At 44.1% G+C, this 23,055-nt stretch overlaps 1 protein-coding gene across 1 annotated transcript in view; it reads right to left on the bottom strand.

Moving 5' to 3' along the window:
* The window catches only part of MDFIC2 (MyoD family inhibitor domain containing 2), a 70,820-nt gene that overhangs the window by 16,850 nt on the left and 30,915 nt on the right, over nt 1-23,055 (bottom strand). The window contains exon 3 of the mRNA XM_066612988.1: nt 102-170. Coding sequence (XP_066469085.1) covers nt 102-170 — 69 coding nt within the window. The remainder of the gene's footprint in view (nt 1-101; nt 171-23,055) is intronic.

The raw sequence follows: 23,055 nt of genomic DNA, 5'->3' as shown, positions 1-23,055 counted from the left end.
GGAAGAGGCAGCTAAGGACTCGGGTATGTTTAAGTGACACTATTTGTGATTCACTGTTGATTATGAAAGAAAACTCTCCATTTAAATATGTTGTATCTTACCTGGATGATCTGATGTGTTCAGAATTACAATAGGGAGAACTTGCAGAGGAAGGTTGCTGGTGCAGCTGTCTTGGAGGAACATCAAACAATGACACCATTGACAAATGTTATTCAGTGGTCATTCATAGCATATATGACACATACATATACACATATACTTAGCATATATCAAAGGGGATGATGATGATGGGGAGCAAAGCAGTAACAATTTGTAGCAAAGGAAGCAGGGAGGCTATTCTATGAAATGTGATATGACGCTCTTGTGTTGGTTGCTTCAGAACAAGAATTTTGAAGCAACTGCAGCTTCTCAAAGGAAAGTTACTTTTGATCGAGACAAATTAGTCCCTGAATGGAACTGTGGTCAAAGAGTTTGGTCAAAGATTTTGGCCTGTGCTGCCTGTTGCATGATGCAAAATCAGGCACGACTCGCAACTTGGCATATACAGAGTTCTTTCATCACAGAGGCCACTGAAATGGCCTTTTGTTTCCCAAGGAGAGGTGCTTCTGCCAACTCCCTGAGCTTGGGGACTTGGAATCTTCTTTGCCAAGAAATGAGGACAGTCATGCCACAGCCAGGAAGGATCTGGGTCATGGCCAGTTTGGGTTGGGGGAGACTTCTGCCCTCTAGGCTTAAGAACTTGGCCATCCCCAGTTCGATTAATTGTGGTAATAATATTTCCCTTGACCTCATCTTCACTTTTCACAGGCATTTCACTTTGTTTCACCTGCACTTTAGGAAGCCTGCTACCGTGTGCAGAAAATAGTTCTTTCTGGATTGTGGCATATGTCTGCTGGAAGCTATTAAAACGTTGTACCCCATGTATCCAGAATGTTTTCAGTATGAAGAATAAATCTAGCTGTGAGGAAATGACACTCTGCTCCAATCTCCAGTCCAGCAGCAAAATCCTAGGCATGTCTATTTGGACGTAAGCACTGAAATGGCTAAGAGCGTAATCCTAGCTTGCCCTTGGGCCGGTGCAAGTCCCTTGTGCCAGCCCAGGAGGGTCGCAAACGTGCCATAAAGCTTGTTTGCGCCTCCTCAAGAGTCGGCAGGCACAGTGCACGGAGGCAGCCTCCAGGCCAACTTTTCTGAGGAATCTTGCGTCAGCTGAGTTTGGCTGACACAAGGCTCTGGCGTGGGCAGGAAGGAGGCGGGAGGGAGGCATGCTGGGGTGCGAGGTGGGCGGACGGAGGGCGGCCACAGGGGTGGGCGGGTGGGGAGCGGGAGGTGGGGTTAGGACTCAGCTGTTATGCTGGATCCCAACCTCATTCCCCATTCCACCTCCTAAGGTGGTGCAAGTCCAAGGAGACCCATAGGGGCTGCAGTGGCTTACCTGGAGGTAAAGGGAAGTGTTTCCCCTTACCTCTGACTGAGCCACTTTGGCACCCTATCTCATACTGGATACAGCACAAGCTTCCTGGCTTGCCTGTTCCAGCGCAAGATAGAATTGCGCTGTAAATCAACTACAGTCTTGTGCCAGTTAACAATGAGGATCGGGACCGTGATCCCTGTTGTCAAGTGGCACTTGACACTATCTGAACCCTCCACAGGGAAGGGAATGTTCCGCTCCCCTCTGGAGGGTTGTCTGAGCCTCCCAGAGGCAGTGCACGTCTGAGTGCTGCCTCTGGGAGGCTCAGACTGAGGGAAATTGCACCTCTTGCGTGACTTCTAGTCATGCCTCTCGCATGACTTTCCGGAGGAAGCAGGAAATCGTGCGAGAGGCACAATTTTCCTCAGTCTGAGCCTTGCAGAGGCAGCGCTTAGATGTGCAGATCTGCCTCTGGGAAGCTCAGACAGCCCTCTGGAGACGAGAGGAGCTGAGGTCCCCTCACTTTCGGAGGGTTGGGGTGTGCACCCCCAACGACCATGTGACCACACATGGTCGTTGCATATGCAATCCTGGCGTTAGCCATTAGGTCGCTAAGGGGCACTCATGTAAGCTTCTGCCTGCAGTTAAGTCTATCTTCCATAGAATGCAGCCTGGGTATAATAAGAGAATAATCCATTAAATATGTGAAGAAGGATTTTTTCTTTGGGGAGTGGTAGCTGCCATGCCAGTCTTTAGATGGAATTATTTCTCTTAACTAGTTAATTGGTCAAGGACACCTCTGATTACATGATGAGCTGCACCTGTGAGTTCAGAAGGAAAGGGGGCAAGATGCCATGTGTAAGTGGCCTCCGCTCATGTAGCTTACTAGAAGGTTCAGCAGGGTCCAACTTCTGACTGGTTGGGGGTGGAAGTCAAGTATAAAGATTCACCATTTTACCAGGAATTCCTCTCTTGCCTCCTGGATGTTAGCCTATCTGCTCTTGTTGCTTGGACATTCTTTTTGACACCACTTTATCAAGGACGTTTAGTTTTACTGACCATGACAGTGAGCTGATAAGATTTGTCCTGGAGAAGTGAGTTACACTTGGTGAGAGACAGTCAGAATAGGAGTTAGCTTTTATTATTTTATATACTTTTGGATATTGTCTATATGCTATACTTCTCTTAGGGCCCAATCCTATCCAACTTTCCAGTGCTGGTGCAGCTACAATTCAACACCTAGGCAAGGGAACAAATGTTCCCTTACCTTGTGAAGGCCTCCATAACTACCCTTCCACCACAGGATGCAGTGCACACCTCACTGGCATGGCTATACCAGGGCTAGAAAGTTGGATGGGATTTGGTCCTTGAACCTTTAAGTACCTATCCTTTCTCTGTATATAACCACCTTTAGAATAAAGCAGTTTTCTCTAAGGTGTGTCTTATTGGGCATTCTGAGGGATTTGGGGGTGTAGCTGAATCCATACCTGGCTGCTCAGTCACTACCATAATTCTATTTGAGCCCTTTACCTGTTCCCTGAGGCATAAGCTAGAGCTGAGCAAAGGGCAAAGGCACTACCAGAACAATTTCTCCAAATGCATATGCTACCATTGGGAAATTCACATATGGCTCATGGATGTATGAACCCGTGGGCTGGATTGGTGTTAAAATACAGCCTAGCCTATTCAGAACACATAGACGAACAAGGCTTGCTGAGGGAGAATCAGCATGGCTTCTGTAAGGGTATGTTTTGCCTCACAAACCTTATAGAATTCTTTGAAAAGGTCAACAGGCATGTGGATGTGGGAGAACCTGTGGACATTATATATCTGGGCTTTCAGAAGGCATTCGACATGGTCCCTCACCAAAGGCTGCTGAGAAAACTCCGCAGCAAGTGAATTAGAGGGCAGGTCCTCTCATAGACTGAGAACTGGTTGAAAACCAGAAAACAGAGAGTGGGTGTCAGTGGGCAATTTTCACAATGGAGAGAGGTGAAAAGCGGTGTGCCCCAAGGATCTGTCCTGGGACCAGTGCTTTTCAACCTCTTCATAATTGACCTGGAGACAGGGTTGAGCAGTGAAGTGGCGAAGTTTGCAGACGACACCAAACTTTTCCGAGTGGTGAAGACCAGAAGTGATTGTGAGGAGCTCCAGAAGGATCTCTCCAGACTGGCAGAATGGGCAGCAGAATGGCAGATGCGTTTCAATGAAAGTAAGTGTAAATTCATGCACATTGGGGCAAAAAATCAAAACTTCAGATATAGGCTGATGGGTTCTGAGCTGTCTGTGACAGATCAGGAGGGATATCTTGGGGTGGTGGTGGACAGGTCTATGAAAGTGTTGACCCAATGTGCAGCGGCAGTGAAGAAAGCCAATTCTATGCTTGGGATCGTTAGAAAAGGTATTGAGAACAACACAGCTAATATTATAATGCCATTGTATAAATCGATGTTAAGGCCACACCTGGAGTATTGCATCCAGTTCTGGTTGCCACATCTCAAAAAGGACATAGTGGAACTGGAAAAGGTGCAAAAGAGAGCGACTAAGATGATTACTGGGCTGGGGCACCTTCCTTATGAGAAAAGGCTACAGCGTTTGGGCCTCTTCAGCCTAGAAAAGAGACACCTGAGGGGGGACATGATTGAGACATACAAAATTATGCATGGGAAGGATAAAGTGGATAGAGAGATGCCCTTTACACTCTCACATAACACCAGAACCAGGAGACATCCACTAAAATTGAGTGTTGGGAGAGTTAGGACAGACAAAAGAAATTATTTCTTTACTCAGTGTGTGGTTGGTCTGTGGAACTCCTTGCCACAGGATGTGGTGATGGCATCTGGCCTGGACGCATTTAAGAGGGGATTGGACAAGTTTCTGGAGGAAAAATCCATTACAGGTTACAAGCCATGATGCGTAAGTGCAACCTCCTGATTTTAGAAATGGGCTATGTATCAGAATGCCAATGCAAGGGAGGGCACCAGGATGTAGGTCTGTTGTTATCTAGTGTGCTCCCTGGGGCATTTGGTGGGCCGCTGTGATACACAAGAAGCTGGACTAGATGGGCCTATGGCCTGATCCAGTGGGGCATGTTCTTAGCCGCTGTCAGGATCTAAGGGCCTGATTAGCAGTTGGTTGTTACAAGCCCCACTGAATTCAGTGAGACTTACTCCTGAGTAAGTGTGCAGAGGACAGCAGCCTTAGTATCTGTGAGGATCTGCAACTTACATATCAGGCATGGTGCAGAGATCTGAAAACAGCACACGTAACACAAATCAGAGTAAGTGGCTAAAAAAAGAGATCCCATGGCGGTGAACTGACATTCATAACAAATTGTGATTTGATTTCATACTCTTGCAACCTCTTTATTTCCTAGGCAGAGGCATTAGAGGTTTGGAAGATGTGTTATTTTTAGCAGCACTGAAACAGAAAATAGTCCAGGAGGCTATAAATATACAGTGGATTGCTTACGACATCATTAAACTATGCAAACCTCTTCTCTTTTGATTTACAATGATGGATGAGTAATTCGCAGTGGTTTGGACTTACAGGATTTGTTCCTGCAGTAGCAGGGAAAAGCAAGTGGTATGATATTTGAAAGGAATATTGAAATCTAGAAGTTAATTTTATTCCTGTCATAAATACACCCACCACCTTTCCCCCACCCTGATTCAGTTATCTTCCCAGGCTCAAAACAACCTGTGGACTAAATCTTAACCAAAAATGCAAATAGGGGGAAGGTCTGACCAGAAACCGTTTCCCCTCCCCTCCCGTGAGTGCTGTCTTGCTTACAATCCTTGCTATGAGTCTAAAATAGAGTTTGCGCCCCCCCCCCTTGCACCTACTGACACACCTTATTCTGGCACTAGTCCCCCATCACTTTCCTTAAGCAAAGTAAAGCCTGACCGGGGGGGGGGGATAACAGGGGGTTCACTTCCCCACAGACAAGAAGGACCTGCAAGATCTCTCCTTAGCTAAAAATAAGGCATAACAAATAATTTCCTGCTGAGGTTCATGGGGCTTGTAGTTTTCTGACATGCAAGGCATTTAAAAGAACTATCAAGATATGCAATATTCAAGCAAATACAAGCTTTTTGAATGCCACCATGCATGAACCACTTATTTAGGGCGATTTGTATCAGCTTGTGAAAAGGTTAGATATTGGTGTGCGTGGTCAGAAAACCAAAGTGGCTGTGTGATAAGGTCCTGATTTAAGGACAGCAATAAAGACACTGACAGGGTCTCAAATACACTTATTTTCAGAATGGGCCACTGTTCCAAATTTGGTAAGACAGGTAGCCCTGCCAAAAAGGTGTGTAATACTGATTGAACACACCTAGGAAATCTGAAAGAAAGAAAGAAAGAAAGAAAGAAAGAAAGAAAGAAAGAAAGAAAGAAAGAAAGAAAGAAAGAAAGAAAGAAAGAAAGAAAGTGATCCACACTTGGAAAGATGGGCTAAATGCCTAGCTCTGACTTGGTGCTATATCGCATTGTCTGTTTGCCTGCATAAACTACAAGCAGTGCCCACTGTGCAATGTCCATGTTGCAGGCAATACTGGCTGATTAATTTGCTGCTTGTACAGTACTTGTTTTGGGGGAATTTGAGTTTTAAAAGCTAAACTGGATGCCCAAACTATGAATGATATTTTTAAAAAATTGTTCTGTCAATACATTAAGGGCACAAGCCTAACCAGGTCTACTCAGAAGTAAGTCCTATTTTGTTCAAAGGGGCTTACCCTCAAGAAAGTGTGGTTAGGATTGCAGCCTAAATTAATTTGTGCCTCGTGAATTAATGAAACCACTGAGAGGGCACATTAGATATGTGCGTGATTTTCATGTTTTGGATTCATCTCTTCTTTTAACACAAGAGTGCGTCAACATTGCACTTACTGAAAGTGACATGAAAAAGCATTAAATGTAGGCATTCCAGAGCTATTTTGAAAATATGTATTTCTAATAGATCTCAACTATTGGAAGAATTAGAATAATATGATAAATATATTATTGTGCTGACATTTGGAGCTGTTTCATCTCTTCCTCCCCTCCCCCCACTTTTTAATAAAGACTTTCTAAGGAAAGCATTTTGTAGCCAGACTTCATACAAAACAAAAAGTGTGGAAGAGTGATGGCAGGAAAGGAAAGTTAAGAAAAAAGGTTTTTCCTCTCTCCCACAACCAGTTTAATAAAATTAAAGCAATGTGTGTAATATTGATATGTCGATATGTTTTTTCAATAATTTTTCCCTGCAATTTAAATAAAACTCTCATCACTTCAAAAATTATAATTATATACCTTCCTCCCACTTTGAAAATGGCACAAGGTGCTCATTTGCAAAGTTCTACTCTTCAGATTTTCTCTGAGAATAGAAATGTCATGACTCAGTTAACAATGCTTTATTATTCACACTGATCTTTTTTTTACAGTGTTCTTTATCTCAAAAACATTGTAAATCAGATAGCTTCCTCCCACTCTTTTGTTCATTTGCAAATTTTTATTATTCTTGTTTAAGAAAGCAGTGGAGTGTCAAGAGTCACTATATATGTTTATATTCTTTTTCTTCTTTTAAAATTACCTTTAACTATTAAAAAAAATAAAGCGCATCAGTCAGGAAAAAACATCTGAATTTTAAAGCAGCTTAGAATTGGGAAAGAAGGAGTAGGATTTGCTATGGTGTGCATGCTTGTGTGTTTTAAGGGCACTAACCCTCTCGCACTATCAGAAAAATGGTCTAAGGCAGTATTTGTGGGCCAGGACCCACTCAGTGGGTTGCAAGCCAATTTCAGGCAGGTCCCCATTCATTTCAATATTTTATTTTTAATATAGTAGACTTGATGCTACCATGGTATGTGACTGCATTTGGGGAAATGTTACAGACCTGTACTTTTAACAGGCTACTATGTATATACTTTTAACAATGATAATAAATGGGACATACTCCTACGTAAGTGTGGGTAGGATTGCAGCCTAGGATTGTTAAAAATGTCCCTGCTTGATGATGTCACTTCCAGTCATAACATCACTTTTGGTGGTTCACAACAGATTCTCATTCTAAAAAGTGGGTCCCAGTGCTAAAAGTTTGAGAACCACTGGTTTAAGGGCTAAAGTTTTGCTCTTGTATATTGGGATAGCACATATATCAGCAATTTTCAACATTTTTCATCTCACAGCACACTAATCTCTATATGATCTTCGCCTCTTGTGACATCACATTGTGCGGCTCTGTTTCCAGGGCAACTGTCCGTAGTAATGAATTGTCTGTCCCTCTTCCTCCTCCACAGAGGAACACAGCTGAACTAGAAACAGAGCCAAAGAACCCGGAAGAATTTTGATTTTCAACTGCTGTGCTCCAAACTCCCATGGCACACCTCCGGAACATTCACGGACACCAATGTGCTGCAGCACAGCGACCGAAAATCACTGACATTTATTATCAACAATACCATACAGGTGGATGAGGTAGCTGCCGAGAGGGACATAACTGTAGGGACACAGACTACAACAAAAGCTGCAAGTTGCTTCTCCTGCATTCAATGTAGCCAACATGCCACACAAACTGGGATTCCCCTTTCCCCCCAGACTGTAAATGGCCAGTGGCACTTGGGTGAGACTCTAAGGAAATTCTGCAGTGAGGTCCCTGATGGCACACTGGGCACTGCCACAGTATCTGGTTTTGAGGATTTTGCATTCAATCCAGTCGAGAGGGTCCTCTGATGGGTGTGGGCCTTGGTCAGTGACCAACCTTCCCAATACCTGTTGCCATCCCTGTCTGTGATGTTGCAGTGGTTTCTGTGATAGGGAGACTCTCCTAGCCAAAGGCCTCAATCTGACCCTGACTTTTATTTTTTGTTTGTTAAAACTGGTACATTTTCATGGCTGATTCATTGGGCCACTCCCTGCTGTGGTTACCAGATCACCACCTCATTGTCGGCTAAACCCATAAATTCACTCTGTTGCAAGCCTCCCTCTAAACCTGCTAAAGAGGCGATGAAAATGCAAGGGATAGATGTTAAATGCCAAATGTACAACCCAGTCCTATCCCCTGCTTTACAACAGCGGAACATTGTCCTGCTGTCATAAATTGGCGGCTGCTGATGCACAGGGCACACTGCTGATGGCCATTTTTGAGATGCCAATGCAAAGTGGCAGCAACATCAGTGGCCTACCAGCACAGCCTGCTTCAGTGCAGGTGAGCCAGCTCGGGGAGTGGGCGGTGAGCAGGAAGGAGGTGTAAAAAGATGGAGAACACGAGGAATGCACCTGGGAGGTGCAGGCAGGGAAGGAGTGGCTATCAGAGGCAACAGTGCCACCAATATGTCCAGCCCTGTCCAGCCTTGCCACATTCCCTTGGATCTGCTCGGACTTGCATCAGCCAAAGAGCTGGTGGCAAGTCTGAGTAGACCCATTGGGCAACTGGGGGCTTATTTGAGTGTGAGGGCACAAACATTCCCTTATCCTGAGGGGGGGGGGTTCTCTTGATTGCTTTCCCCCCACCAGATGTGGTACGTACCTCAATGGCATGGCTGCATCACTGCTAGTAGTGGGGGATAGGATTGGTCTGTTAAAGGGTTTTTGATTTACCCAATAAATAGGACAACTCCTCAGTTTTGTATTCTTAACAACATATTTTATTTTACTTTAAAATATTTATATCTCGCCTTTCTGTTTGGAAAAGAAACCACCACCAATATCCTCCTTTAACTACTTGCACCACCAATATCCTCCTTCTTGGCCTCGCTCCACCTCCCCAGGTCCACTCAAAGTTGTGCTAGCAAAAGAACTGGCCCAAGTCTGAGTAGACCTTTTGGGAAGCAGAGGCTAAATAAAGCAATGATTTCAAAACTGTATGAGTCTACACTGCTCGCGCATTCAAGGGAAAGCAAACCCAGACAGTGCTGTCTAACCCTGTCTTACCACTCAGGAAAGTGGAATGTTTTCAACATTGAAGGGGTAAAACTGGCTTGGAGAATCTAATGGAGAACTTTGTTGCTCACAGAAGGTTTAAACTTCTGAGATTAAACTGGACCACATCTTGCTTTGTGAATGCATGTAGGACTGGTGTGGATATTATTGACTAGGAGTAGACTGTAGATTTATACAGAATTATTCCTGCTTCTAGTAGTCTTCTGTAAGACTCAGGTAACTGCTTATCAGTGGAAGTAAGACATTCAGCTGATGCCCCATGGAGGATTGTAATCCCACACAAGTCATGCAGAAGATGTACCTCTGCTTTTATATCAAAATTAGGCAAAACTCCACCTTTATTCCCACTTGAAGAGGGATCTTGCTCTTTCCCTCTTTTTGTATCTGCTCTATATTCAAAGCAAGCACTCCTTGCTGTCAGTATACTGCTATTGTTCACGACTCCAAATGTATTAAAAACACAAGGGCATTTTCCTATGTGTATTGTGCATGAGAAATATTGTTACATGACAAGCTCCAATTGGCAAGTGAAAAGAGGTTTTATTGAAGGAAATAGCAGTAGCAAACAGTGAACTATGCAGAATAATGGTAATTGTTCCTTTAACACTGGCAGCGCACGTTCACTTAATATGACTCGCTCCTCTGTCTCTGCCTCATCAAGACCCAGAGGACCTGTTAGACAAGCAGCCAGCCACCTCTCTCTGGGATCAAGCTGTCAATGCAAACTTGCTTTCTTTCTCTTTCTTTGAGCTAAGCTATACCCCCAGAGCTCCCAAAGCTTTTCCTGACTGAAAGCTTTTCTTAAAAAAAAAAATGAACGCAAACTCCATTGTAAATTACATCATATGAGCACTTCTGTTCAGATTGACAGAACAAAAGAGGTGTGTTTGGGGGCGGGGAGGGGGGAGAGAGCGAGATTCCAAAAATACCATCTGAGTTGCTTCCATTTCACCGTATGTCTTACTTCTTTGTAGTTTTATCACTGGAGAGACTGGGGTGGATTCAGATCTGCCTTTACAAGTGGTACCACTGGATGCCCAAAATGAAAATGTAAATCAGTACAATAAAAAGAGCAGAAAAGCACTGGGCGCAATCCAGGAAAGACTTAGGGATGATTACAGATCATAGACCTCAGTGGAGCTTTAATTCATTTCAGTGGCACTCAGGTTAGTTTGTGGCTAAGGCTGGAACATTATGCACAACTGCCCTGAGAGCATGTTTCGTTCAAGTGGCTCAGTGAGAGTCTTCCAAACAAGCATAGGAAGGATCAAACACCGGGTCATAGTCTGTTGCAAACAACAGAATTTTTCTGGGCTGTGCTTACATTAGTTTGCCTTGTACTCTAACAGCAGCACATCCTGAACCCAATTCATGGCCACTGATTATTATGACTGAAAGCTACTTCCTCATGCACTAACCATTTTCTACAACAAACAAATGAGAAAAGGTGAATCAGGGCTGCAACTTGATGAAATTATTGAACCAAGCTCTGCAGATGGCTGCTCTAGTATCAGTTATAGCATGCAGTTCCTCAGACCGGGTATGACAGTTGCTGTCCTTCTTGGAAAAACATGATGTGGTCATGGTTATCCAGTTAGTTGGCAACCTTCAGTCTCGAAGGACTATGGTATCACACTCTGAATGGTGGTTCTGGAACAGCGTCTAGTGTGGCTGAAAAGGCCAATTCGGGAGTGGCAATGCCTTCCACACCGGGAGCAAGTGCAGTCTGTCCCTGGTCTGTCTCCCTGGCTATGGGCCTTCCTTCTTTGCCTCTTTGCCTCAGTCTGTTGGCCAAGTGCCTCTTCAAACTGGGAAAGGCCATGCTGCATAGCCTGCCTCCAAGCGGTCTTCTCAGAGACCAGGGTTTCCCACTTGTTGAGGTCCACTCCTAAGGCCTTAAGATCCCTCTTGCAGATGTCCTTGTATCGCAGCTGTGGTCTACCTGTAGGGCGCTTTCCTTGCACGAGTTCTCCATAGAGGAGATCCTTTGGGATCCGGCCATCATCCATTCTCACGACATGACCGAGCCAACACAACTAACTAACTCTATGTGGGGCTGCCTAGGAAGACTATCTGAAAGTTTTATCTGGTGTAGAATAACACTCGGTAACAATTTTGTGTGAGAGAGCTATTAACCAGTAACATATCTTGCCAGTATATCAAAAACTTCATTGCCAGTTGGTTTTCAGACACAATTCAAAGTACTCTTTGAATTATAAAGTCCTAAATGGTTTGAAAGTAGTGCTGACCAGAACCCACCCACCCCTTTCAAAGGTGGTACAAGTGGGAGGCTTTCATCAGTTGGGGGGCATTATTTTTTCAAAAATTTAGGGGTGGGGTTGCTTACCAGCAGTAGTGTAGCAAGTGAGATGGAAGGGTCCACCACGGGTGATGCACACTGGGGGAATTGATGGGTGCACCACCTGAGCCACTGCTGAGTGGAGGCCAATGCTGGATCTGGTGGTGTATTGGCCCTCCCACCCTCTCCCAGGCTTCAAAAGGTCATAAGATGGCAGCCCCAGAAGCACTTTGGTGGTGGCGCGATGGTATATCGCATCACTAACAAACCACTTCTTGGGTGCCATGTGTCACTTCCAATGAGGAGGGTGGTGTTGCGTGGTGCAGGGGGTTGATACTCACTCCGGGCAGTGTCCATGCTGGCAATGCCATGGTTTACTAGCAGCAGTGGCAGCAGTTTGTTTCTTTCTTTCTTTAGCCAAAAATACTACTTCATCTGAGTGGTGAAAGACATATACAGGCAACTCTGCAAGTTGCTGGAACAGAACGTGCACCTTCTCAAGCCAGATTTCCCCTTTTACACTGATCAAGATTCTCCTTTTCCTACTGGCTCCTTCAATGGCTGGGGCTTTAGCCCAGTTCCCAGGGCCTCCTCTCATGCCTGATGATGGATCAGGATGGTGGATGAACTTGACCAATGGACAGGTGTGAGCAAAACCTAATGGGATGCTGGTGTTTTCATTGTAGCTCATTGCTGGCCTTGTGTGGGCATTGGCATCACACATCGGACATTAAGCCTTTCTTGTGGACGCATAAGATCCAGTGGTCATAATGGTGGGCTGTACTACGCAATTTTACTCAGGAGTAAGTCCTACTGTGTTCAGTGAGTAAGCGTGTAAGATTGCAGCCTAAGGTAAGTTGGCACCATGATACATACATGTAGGGCTTTGCTACTAAATAGTTCCTTTTCACAACTGCAGTGTCATTCCCAGGGGCTTGTGGGGGGAAAATGACAGCTGCTCAGAGGATTGCAGCCACTCATAAAGCCCCTATGTTTCACCCCCCTCCCCAATTTCTTCCCCTTCAAAATTACTGAAATTCCCCTTCTGATTTCCTCACTTATGATAGGGGCATCAAAATTGGGGAAGCCAGTTTGGTCAACCCTATGACTGGTGGCAGCTTGATTTGCAATATGGCTTGCAGACATCAGGTGAAAACCCTGTTGTTTACTTGGGCATTTAGTGCTATCTAAACCGAAAACTGACCAATTGATTGAGTCTGCTGTTGTTTTCATCTTCTGGTGGTTTGCAAGTGTTTTTACTATATTTCAGTATTGATTGCTTGTTTTATAATATTTTAAATACGTTGAAAGCTTTCTTAAGAACCATGGTTAGAAAGAGGAGTGTAAATATTTTCAATAAATAACTATTATTGAGAACTATTATTTTCAATCTGAAAATAATGTGATCCCATTATTTCCATGACTTTTGGCATATACTATATACTGTAATATGATATAAAATATCACCATTTATTCTGACACAGTGTGTATTAAAATTTGCACTTACTTGAGTCTCCAAGAGGTTGTAAGACAGTGTTGGTCAATCCTAGGAAAAAAAGTTGAAGATCAAAAGGAGAGTTAAAAATTGCTCTTATACCCTCCCGATGTAGACATCTGAAACAAGAAAATTTGGAATCACATTGGACCACATAAGAACATAAGAACAGCCCCACTGGATCAGGCCATAGGCCCATCTAGTCCAGCTTCCTGTATCTCACAGCGGCCCACCAAATGCCCCAGGAAGCACACCAGATAACAAGAGACCTCATCCTGGTGCCCTCCCCTACATCTGGCATTCTGACTTAACCCATTTCTAAAATCAGGAGGTTGCGCATACACATCATGGCTTGTACCCCATAATGGATTTTTCCTCCAGAAATCCGTCCAATCCCCTTTTAAAGGCGTCTAGGCTAGACGCCAGCACCACATCCTGTGGCAAGGAGTTCCACAGACCAACCACACGCTGAGTAAAGAAATATTTTCTTTTGTCTGTCCTAACCCACCCAACACTCAATTTTAGTGGATGTCCCCTGGTTCTGCATTTATTTATACCACATATAATACCACATTTATTGATCATGAATTAAAAGCAATTAGCAGAGAGTCCTCCCTCACACTCCACTCCCTTTAGTGTAGGCATCTAACGTAGACGAGACAGCAACCTAGATAAGACATTACCTTCTGGGCATCCAGCTATGGCAGCCAAAGCTTGTTACTGCCAACACTGATGGGTTGAGGAAGCAGAACTGTACGTCTTCCCCAAGGTCAGAAAGCATTGGAGGTTGGCCTTGTAACCCAATTCGTAGGGATTACCAGCCAACCTCCCTGAGCCACAGGGTTCTAGGGATCGATACCAATCCAGCTTTGACTCAATTTACCTCAGGGTGCACACCAAAAAGCCATACACCTACCCTATACCTTGCCCAAAGTACCCAACAGGGCCTGAGCTATGTCCCCTTGTCTCACATTATGGCAGGGTAGGACAAAAACACTCCCGCTGCTAAGAAGTGGGGAGGGGGACAGGAACAGCATTCTGTTCAAATAGAAGGATACTGTTGAATGTCTAGCACTTGTCCCAATACAACAGGGATGCCAGGATGTCAAGCAAAGTAATGACCCACAAACATAGAGCACACAGGTAGGCTAGAGCCTCTGTTTGCATAACTGGAAGAAGCCACACAGGACTTTCAGGGAGTCCAGGGGTCTTGCCAAGTATTTATAACATGGTCAAATTCAGAGGTGAGGCCTGCTGTGGTATGAGTCTCCCAACATCATCAACATGCCCCTGTTCCTTGGCAGTTATAGAGGTGGTTTGCTGGAGCACTTCCTAACATGTGTTCAAAACTGGGGGAGCATGTTGGTGGTCTTCACAGGGCTTTTGCCAAAGGGCCCCCAAAAGTTAATGCCACCCTCAGTTCTTAATACTTCTGCTCTACTGTGACCCATAAAATAGTATAGTAAAAACCCTTTCCCTCTGCACAGCAACCATGACAAGATTTCCCAACCCTCATATTTTGTCCCAGGAAACAGAAGGAGCAGAGTATTTTTTGTTGGGACTGTACCACATGGGGAAAGGGTTAAACTACCTGTACACAGCTGCCATGGTCTTAATCTGAATTGCCCCTCCCATAGCTAGCGTACTTTATTAAAAAAAAAAAAAAGGAAGATGGAAGCACAATTACATTTTTAGCCTCACATTCGGCTTGTATATACGTAAAATTTGGACTGTTTGGCACACTTTAAACCTGGTTTGAGCTCTGATGTATCCAAATATCTATCAAATGTATCATACTTGTTGATTTAATTGTTGCTTTCAGCTGCTCCTATTTGGGAATAGGATACCGATAGGTTTCTCTCGATACCGAGCTAAACAAGCACATCGGTAAAGCAGCTACCACGTTTTCCAGACTCACAAAGAGAGTCTGGTCCAACAAGAAGCTGACGGAACATACCAAGATCCAGGTCTACAGAGCTTGCGTCCTGAGTACACTTCTGTACTGCAGCGAGTCATGGACTCTTCGCTAACAACAGGAGAGGAAACTGAATGCTTTCCACATGCGCTGCCTCCGATGCATCCTCGGCATCACCTGGCAGGACAAAGTTCCAAACAACACAGTCCTGGAACGTGCTGGAATCCCTAGCATGTATGCACTGCTGAAACAGAGATGCCTGCGTTGGCTTGGTCATGTTGTGAGAATGGATGATGGGCGGATCCCAAAGGATCTCCTCTATGGAGAACTTGTGCAAGGAAAGCGCCCTACAGGTAGACTACTGCTGCGATACAAGGACATCTGCAAGAGGGATCTGAAGGCCTTAGGAGTGGACCTCAACAGGTGGGAAACCCTGGTCTCTGAGCGGCCCGCTTGGAGGCAGGCTGTGCAGCATGGCCTTTCCCAGTTTGAAGGGACACTTGGCCAACAGTCTGAGGCAAAGAGGCAAAGAAGGAAGGCCCATAGCCAGGGAGACAGACCAGGGACAGACTGCACTTGCTCCCAGTGTGGAAGGGACTGTCACTCCTGAATCGACCTTTTCAGCCACACTAGACGCTGTTCCAGAACCACCTTTCAGAGCGTGATACCATAGTCTTTCGAGACTGAAGGTTGCCAACATGAGATATTTGGGAAGCTGATACAAGTATCGATAACATAATGTTTTGTGGTCGACGGCTGTGGAAAGATGAATGATGTGGACCAGGTGGAGCAAGACTGCCACATCTTGGCCAAGCCACATTGGTGGCGGCCAGTGTTGTAATAGAAATCCTATGTGCTCCCATTAGCAAATGAGGCAACAAAACAAAGACTTTAAACAAACACTTTAAACAATATATAGCATTGTATTGGCAACCTTCAGTCTCGAAAGACTATGGTATCGCGCTCTGAAAGGTGGTTCTGGCACAGCGTCTAGTGTGGCTGAAAAGGCCAATCCGGGAGTGACAATCCCTTCCACACTGGGAGCAAGTGCAGTCTGTCCCTGGTCTGTCTCCCTGGCTATGGGCCTTCCTTCTTTGCCTCTTAGCCTCAGACTGTTGGCAAAGTGTCTCTTCAAACTGGGAAAGGCCATGCTGCACAGCCTGCCTCCAAGCGGGCCGCTCAGAGGCCAGGGTTTCCCACTTGTTGAGGTCCATCCCTAAGGCCTTCAGATCCCTCTTGCAGATGTCCTTGTATCGCAGCTGTGGTCTACCTGTAGGGCGCTTTCCTTGCACGAGTTCTCCATAGAGGAGATCCTTTGGGATCCGGCCATCATCCATTCTCACGACATGACCAAGCCAACGCAGGCGTCTCTGTTTCAGCAGTGAATACATGCTAGGGATTCCAGCACGTTCCAGGACTGTGTTGTTTGGAACTTTGTCCTGCCAGGTGATGCCGAGGATGCGTCGGAGGCAGCGCATGTGGAAAGCACTCAGTTTCCTCTCCTGTTGTGAGCGAAGAGTCCATGACTCGCTGCAGTACAGAAGTGTACTCAGGACGCAAGCTCTGTAGACCTGGATCTTGGTATGTTCCGTCAGCTTCTTGTTGGACCAGACTCTCTTTGTGAGTCTGGAAAACGTGGTAGCTGCTTTACCGATGCGCTTGTTTAGCTCGGTATCGAGAGAATGAGTGTCGGAGATCGTTGAGCCAAGGTACACAAAGTCATGGACAACCTCCAGTTCATGCTCAGAGATTGTAATGCAGGGAGGTGAGTCCACATCCTGAACCATGACCTGTGTTTTCTTCAGGCTGATTGTCAGTCCAAAATCTTGGCAGGCCTTGCTAAAACGATCCATGAGCTGCTGGAGATCTTTGGCAGAGTGGGTAGTGACAGCTGCATCGTCGGCAAAGAGGAAGTCACGCAGACATTTCAGCTGGACTTTGGATTTTGCTCTCAGTCTGGAGAGGTTGAAGAGCTTTCCGTCTGATCTGGTCCGGAGATAGATGCCTTCTGTTGCAGTTCCAAAGGCCTGCTTCAGCAGGACAGCGAAGAAAATCCCAAACAAGGTTGGTGCAAGAACACAGCCCTGCTTCACTCCGCTTCGGATGTCAAAAGGGTCTGATGTGGAGCCATCGAAGACAACAGTGCCCTTCATGTCCTTGTGGAAAGATCTGATGATGCTGAGTCACTATGACACTATATCAGTGTCATAGTGACATAGTGACATAGTGACACTATATCAGTGTCACTATGATATAGCATAGTGACACTGATATTTATAATATATAGCATAATAACTAAATATAATAATATATAGCTAAACTAAACTAAATATATCAAATATACCGTAGCAATACTGATGGGTACTCCTCTGGTGATCCTGGCCACACAACTGTCATCCACCAATCACAGAGCTGCAGGCGGATGATGCCATCACCTTAAGCATCAATGCATAGTAATGGCAATGTCCACATGATGTCTGGTATATAGAAAAAGCAGAGAGGCAGTGAGCAACAAGTGAGCAACTGACAGGCACCAGGGCTCCCTGCAGGCAGGTGTTTTTAAGTCTGCTAGTAGCACAGGCACAGTGGAAGCAGTCTGTGCGGTCAGCACAAGGGGACTTAGTCCGAATCCTCGATTTGCCTGTCTGGTGTAAGTCAAGGATAGGATGGCACTGACAGTGTCATTGCAGTTTGCCAGATGAGCTTTCATTAAGGCTTGAATAACAAGAAAAGAGTTGAATGGTCATTAACGTGTGTCTCCTGGGATGTACATGAATGTAATACACTAGGTTTCTCGAAGAAGAGAAAAGGTGGAGGAATAATTGTGACAAGAATTTTCAACATGTTTCTCATTATCCTTTGTGCTTAAAACTTGGGACTTTCTGATGGCAAAATGAGTAGCCCTTTTTATCTATCTCATGCCTCCTAAGCCTGTGCTAAGTCTATATTGGCTTTGCTTTTGTGTGTGTGTGCTTTGTGTCCTTTTGCAGAGGGAGAGAATGTAAGGTTCATGTGAATATCCTCGTCTATTGAGGATAAAGGGGTGGGACCGTTTTCTTGCCACGTCTCCTTACTGGGGATTTTATGCCATCTTTTTTTGTGGGAGGTCTTTGAACAGTCTTTCATGTAGCAATCATTTCCCCTTTTCCTTTGTTGCGGTGAAATATTGGGGCTGTATTTTTTTCTCCATGCACCTGTTTCTGTTTAAAATACATACTAGTTGATCCAAATAAGGGAGTCTCCCGACAATAACTTATCTCTGCTTGAATAACAGGAAAAATAACATAAGTACAGTACTGAATTTATTTTTTATTTGGAGAACAGCGAGTTCTACAAACCCCTTTGTTAAACTATAAGACGCTTTATCCAAAATGATACAAAATCTGAATTTCTACAAATGAATATTAAATATGTGAAATGGGATGATGCTGCATTGTTTAGTTTCTGATGTTTGAAGCGTCCGATGCCCTCCCCCTTCTCAGTTATGTCCTGAGGCTTAAGATGCCAGCATGTACATACACACACTGCACTGGACATAGGGTTGCTGCCAAAAAAGAAAAAAAAATGGCAGGTCTTAAACGAAAGGAAGATTCTGTTATTCTTTTGCATAGATTGGAGAGCCTTTCAAACATTCATGCACACCAACATGAATGGACCAAAATGGCAAACCATCTGCAGTTATATCTCAGTGTAGCAGGATATCATGTGAGCATCTTTATGTGAATGAAGATGAATTAGTGACTAAAGAACACAGATTTTAGATTTGTTCAGCAGGGGAAAGAACACTTGTTGGCATAGGTAGTAAGCATCGGAATTTCTAGTTTGAGACCCCCTGTACCTTACAGAAATACAAAAAGAAGCGATACCTTTTATTAGACCAGCTAGATATGTTAGCACATAAGCTTTTGAGGTATAAAGCATTCTTCTGTGCAAAGAACTGAAAAAGAGCTAATTGGCCATAAGTGCATGACTGAGATACTGAGATTTTATCCAAAGTAAATGACACAAGCCATTTAATATTTCTAAAAGCACAATCCTATATATCAAAAGAGAACTTAAGAACATAAGAGCCTCGCTGGATCAGGCCAAAGGCGCATCTAGGCCAGCTTCCTGTATCCCACAGTGGCCCACCAAATGCTTCAGGGAGTAAACAAGACAACAAGACACAACCTGTGACCTGGTGCCCTCCCCTGCATCTGGCAATCTGAGGAAGTCTACCTCTAAAACCAGGAGCTTGCACATACCTACCATAACTTGTAACCCGTGATGAACTTTTCCTCCAGAAATTTGTCCAGACCCCTCTTAAAGGCATCTAGGCAAGATGCCATAACTACTTCTGTGGCAAGCAGTTCCACAGACCAATTACATGCTGGGTAAAGAAATATTTTCTTTTGTCTGTCCCAACTCTCCCAACACTCAGTTTTAGTTGATGTTGATGTTCTAGTGTTATGTGAGAGGGAAAAGATTTTTGGGTTCTCGCACCATGTTCAAGAAGTCTGACTAGTTTCCCAACGCTTCACCCCAACTATGTGGGGCTTTCTCAAGGGAATGAACTTGGCCTGAGAACCCAAAAATAAATTTCTCTTTTGATGACAATTCTGGCCACAGAAGCCTTAGTTCGTACATTTATCCTGAATATGGTTCCTCATAAACACGTTCCACAATGTTCAATGGTATTTACTCCCAAGTAAGTGTGTATAAATAGTCCTGCAGACCTATTTGCTATAACCACAAGCAACAATTGGATTTCTGTTCCATAAATCAGAGTATACATTTGTTATTCTTTAATTTTTTTAAAAAAATCCCAGAGCATGTTGCATGTAATATAGTGAATGTATTCCATTTCTCTCCTTCCCCTCCTGCAGACTACTTCCACCATCAGGTTAGGCGATTTATTATTTAATGCAAATCTTATGGGTCCATCAAAAAGGGCATTTATTTGCTACCAAAATATCAATTAAGATAATATGCAAATTAATACAGTAATCAAATAAAGCTGATGGATAACATAAACTCCCCCCCCCCCAAAGCTGCACAGGCATGCTAACAAATCTATTTGATCAATATATGGGATGTAAAAAAAGAAAAGACAAGATTGACTGATGAATAAAATGAAACTGACACAAATAGGCTGACAGCCAGTTTCAAGTCTCTTTAGGGCAAATGCAATTAACTTAGAATAATAGACTCAAATTTGATGGTTAGAAATGCATTTTTATTAACAATCACAGTCTGAATCATTATGTGAGCTTATGAATAAAATTGTACTTATATTTAGCATGTGTGTGTGTGTGTATACACATATATCAAGGTATGTATTAAGAAAAAGAGAAGATTTTTTTTTAAGCTTTAGAGTGAAAAGACGAATGAAATTCTAAAGAGAAAAGCACATACACACATATCTGTATGTATATCAAGTGTTGAAGTATGCTGAGATTAGTTATACAGCAAAGATCACTGCTCCCCCCACCCAGCAAGTCCCTAAACCCCCAGGCCTTTGGGAATATAGATCTGAAATCAGGGATTTTTACCAATTTCATTTTGAAGAAGAGAAGTCATTACTAGAAGACTATGCTCATTCTCTTTGGTTTAATAGCTTTTTAAAAGATTCATTTGAGGGAAAGATTAACACTTCATTTGCCAAGTATTGCATTTCTGCTAGTGTTTCAATCACATTGTTATCTGAAATCCATAGTTAACCAATTGTTTCATTAAAACATTTTTTTTATTGGTACAAAAATGTTTCCTGTGATATATTTTAAAGTTAATAAACTGTTTCCGGGCTCAATTCAAAGTGTTGACCACCACTTCTAAAGCTCCAAACAGTATGGAATTGGGATCCTTAAAGGAACGCCTCTTCTCAAGTGATCACTGAAATCAACTGAGGAGGGCCTTTTTTGTGTCCCACCTCCATCTGACGGGAAAGCATGAAAATACATCCTCCACTGCAGCACAAACATTACAAAACTCCCTGCCCCAGGAGACCTGTCTGGCTCTCCCCCCTTCCGTTTCACCCTCTTTTTTCTTTCAATTTCTTCACACCTCTAGCCTCCCTGTATGGCTTTGTGGTGCAGCAGAGAGCACCGGGTGATGACCCACCATGAAGGGTGAGGTGAGTTACAGCGCTAGAAAGTTTGGGAACCACAGCTCTAACCCATTACTCTTTTTTTTCCCACACTTCCTGTTCTGTTTCATCAACTTCTTCCAATATAGGGAGTGGGAAGATAAGAAGCAGCAGTGGAGGCACTAGGACAGGTAGAGGTGGATGCTTCCCTGCCAATATCTTGCCTGAGACTCTCACCTCAGTTAGCCTCCTGGATGGGCCTGCTCAGATTAGCTGGCTGTGGAGAAATGCCTATGACAAGTCTGCATCATATCAGCCTATCATTCCACTGGAAGTGTAGTTAGACCAATGAGATTCTATTTTATGCATTGTTTCACCAACATGTACAAGGGGAACAACCTAGCCCTTAAAATAAAAAGTACAATCAATCGAAAGCCCACATACTGATTATCCAAAGTGGCAACAGTCAATAACTTAATTTCCACATTGACTAAGTCTCCATTTTGCTATTTACATCATATTACATATTGATGTTCAGACGTATATTCCCACAAGTCAGTTTCATTGGTATAGTTCAAGTAACACAGCAGCCTTCTCCAAGCACAGAAACCTCCATCTTTTCTAGCCTTGCGCTGTGCACTGGCACACTGGTAAGCCACATTAACTGACTCTCCCATTCTTAGTACTTGTCATCCTATGTTGGCTGGCAAGGATTTTAGAACGTGGAAAGAAATGCTCCCTGCGTACAGCATCAGCCTCTGCAGTCAAGAGCTGTATGCAGCGAGAGCTAGGGTGGTGACCATGGAACACATTGCCATGACTATTCGGTGTACTGTAATTCCCACTCCCCATTATCAGCTTGAACATGGGGATAACATCTGAAGACTACTAGTGTAGCCCTTGAACTGGACCATTCTAGAGGCTGGCTCAAATATTATGGTGTTATAAGATCATAGATTTGATTCACCTCTGTGATTCCTGTATCAAATAAAGCCAACAAGAACAATCTCCAGATGCTACCACCCAAAGGTGGTCATCCTGCCACCTGAAGCCCCGCTAATTCTGCCACGCAGTCTACTGCTTCTTATATAGGCCACTAAGGTGAATCCTTGGCTCCTAACTGTATCTTTGCTGGCCATTAGAGGAGGAGGCACTTCTGGACGCCAAGGGAGGGGGCAAGCCCTCCCAATCGCCTCTTGCATGCCATTGCAGAAGAAGATTGAGCTGGTCTGGACACCATAGGGGCAGCAGGCTAGGGAAGGTGGTGGATCAGTATGGGGTATCTTCGTCAATTTATCACCTGATGCAAGCTGGTATCATGAACCATTTGGCCTTTCTACCAACTTGCAATGCCAGTGCATCATGCATAAGAATGCCTCACATCCTTAATCAGATATCATAATTCCATTCCATTTTTGCTCTTCTGACATGTTTCCATCAACCAAGCTAAATACTTCCTAAATCAGCCTGGGAGCAGGTGTTCCTGTGTGAGGAATGGAAAGATATTTTAAAACTTAATGCAGGAAATCGGTAATCTCATCTCATCAGTGCCAGTGATCTGCATTTTTTTCCATATTAAAGAGAACCAAGTGTTGGAGACAAAAAGACCCATTTGACGTAATGCTCGACACTCAGAAAGGTCAATTCTGTAACTTCATTCCTTTTAAGAAAAATTTTGACACCAGCTAACAATTTCCTTTTCCCTTCTGCACACAATGGACAATTCATTGCTTGGGATCATTAGGAAGGGTATTGAGAACAAAACGGCTAGTATTATAATGCCGTTGTACAAATTTTCACAATGGAGAGAGGTGAAAAGCGGTGTGCCCCAAGGATCAGTCCTGGAACCGGTGCTTTTCAACCTCTTCATAAATAACCTGGAGACAGGGGTGAGCAGTGAGGTTGCAAAGTTTGCGGATGACACCTAACTTTTCCGAGTGGTGAAGACCAG

This window comes from Tiliqua scincoides, chromosome 2 (genome assembly GCF_035046505.1).
Source record: "Tiliqua scincoides isolate rTilSci1 chromosome 2, rTilSci1.hap2, whole genome shotgun sequence".
Taxonomy (NCBI): Eukaryota; Metazoa; Chordata; class Lepidosauria; order Squamata; family Scincidae; genus Tiliqua; species Tiliqua scincoides.
This window is presented reverse-complemented; position numbering and strand designations above follow the sequence as displayed.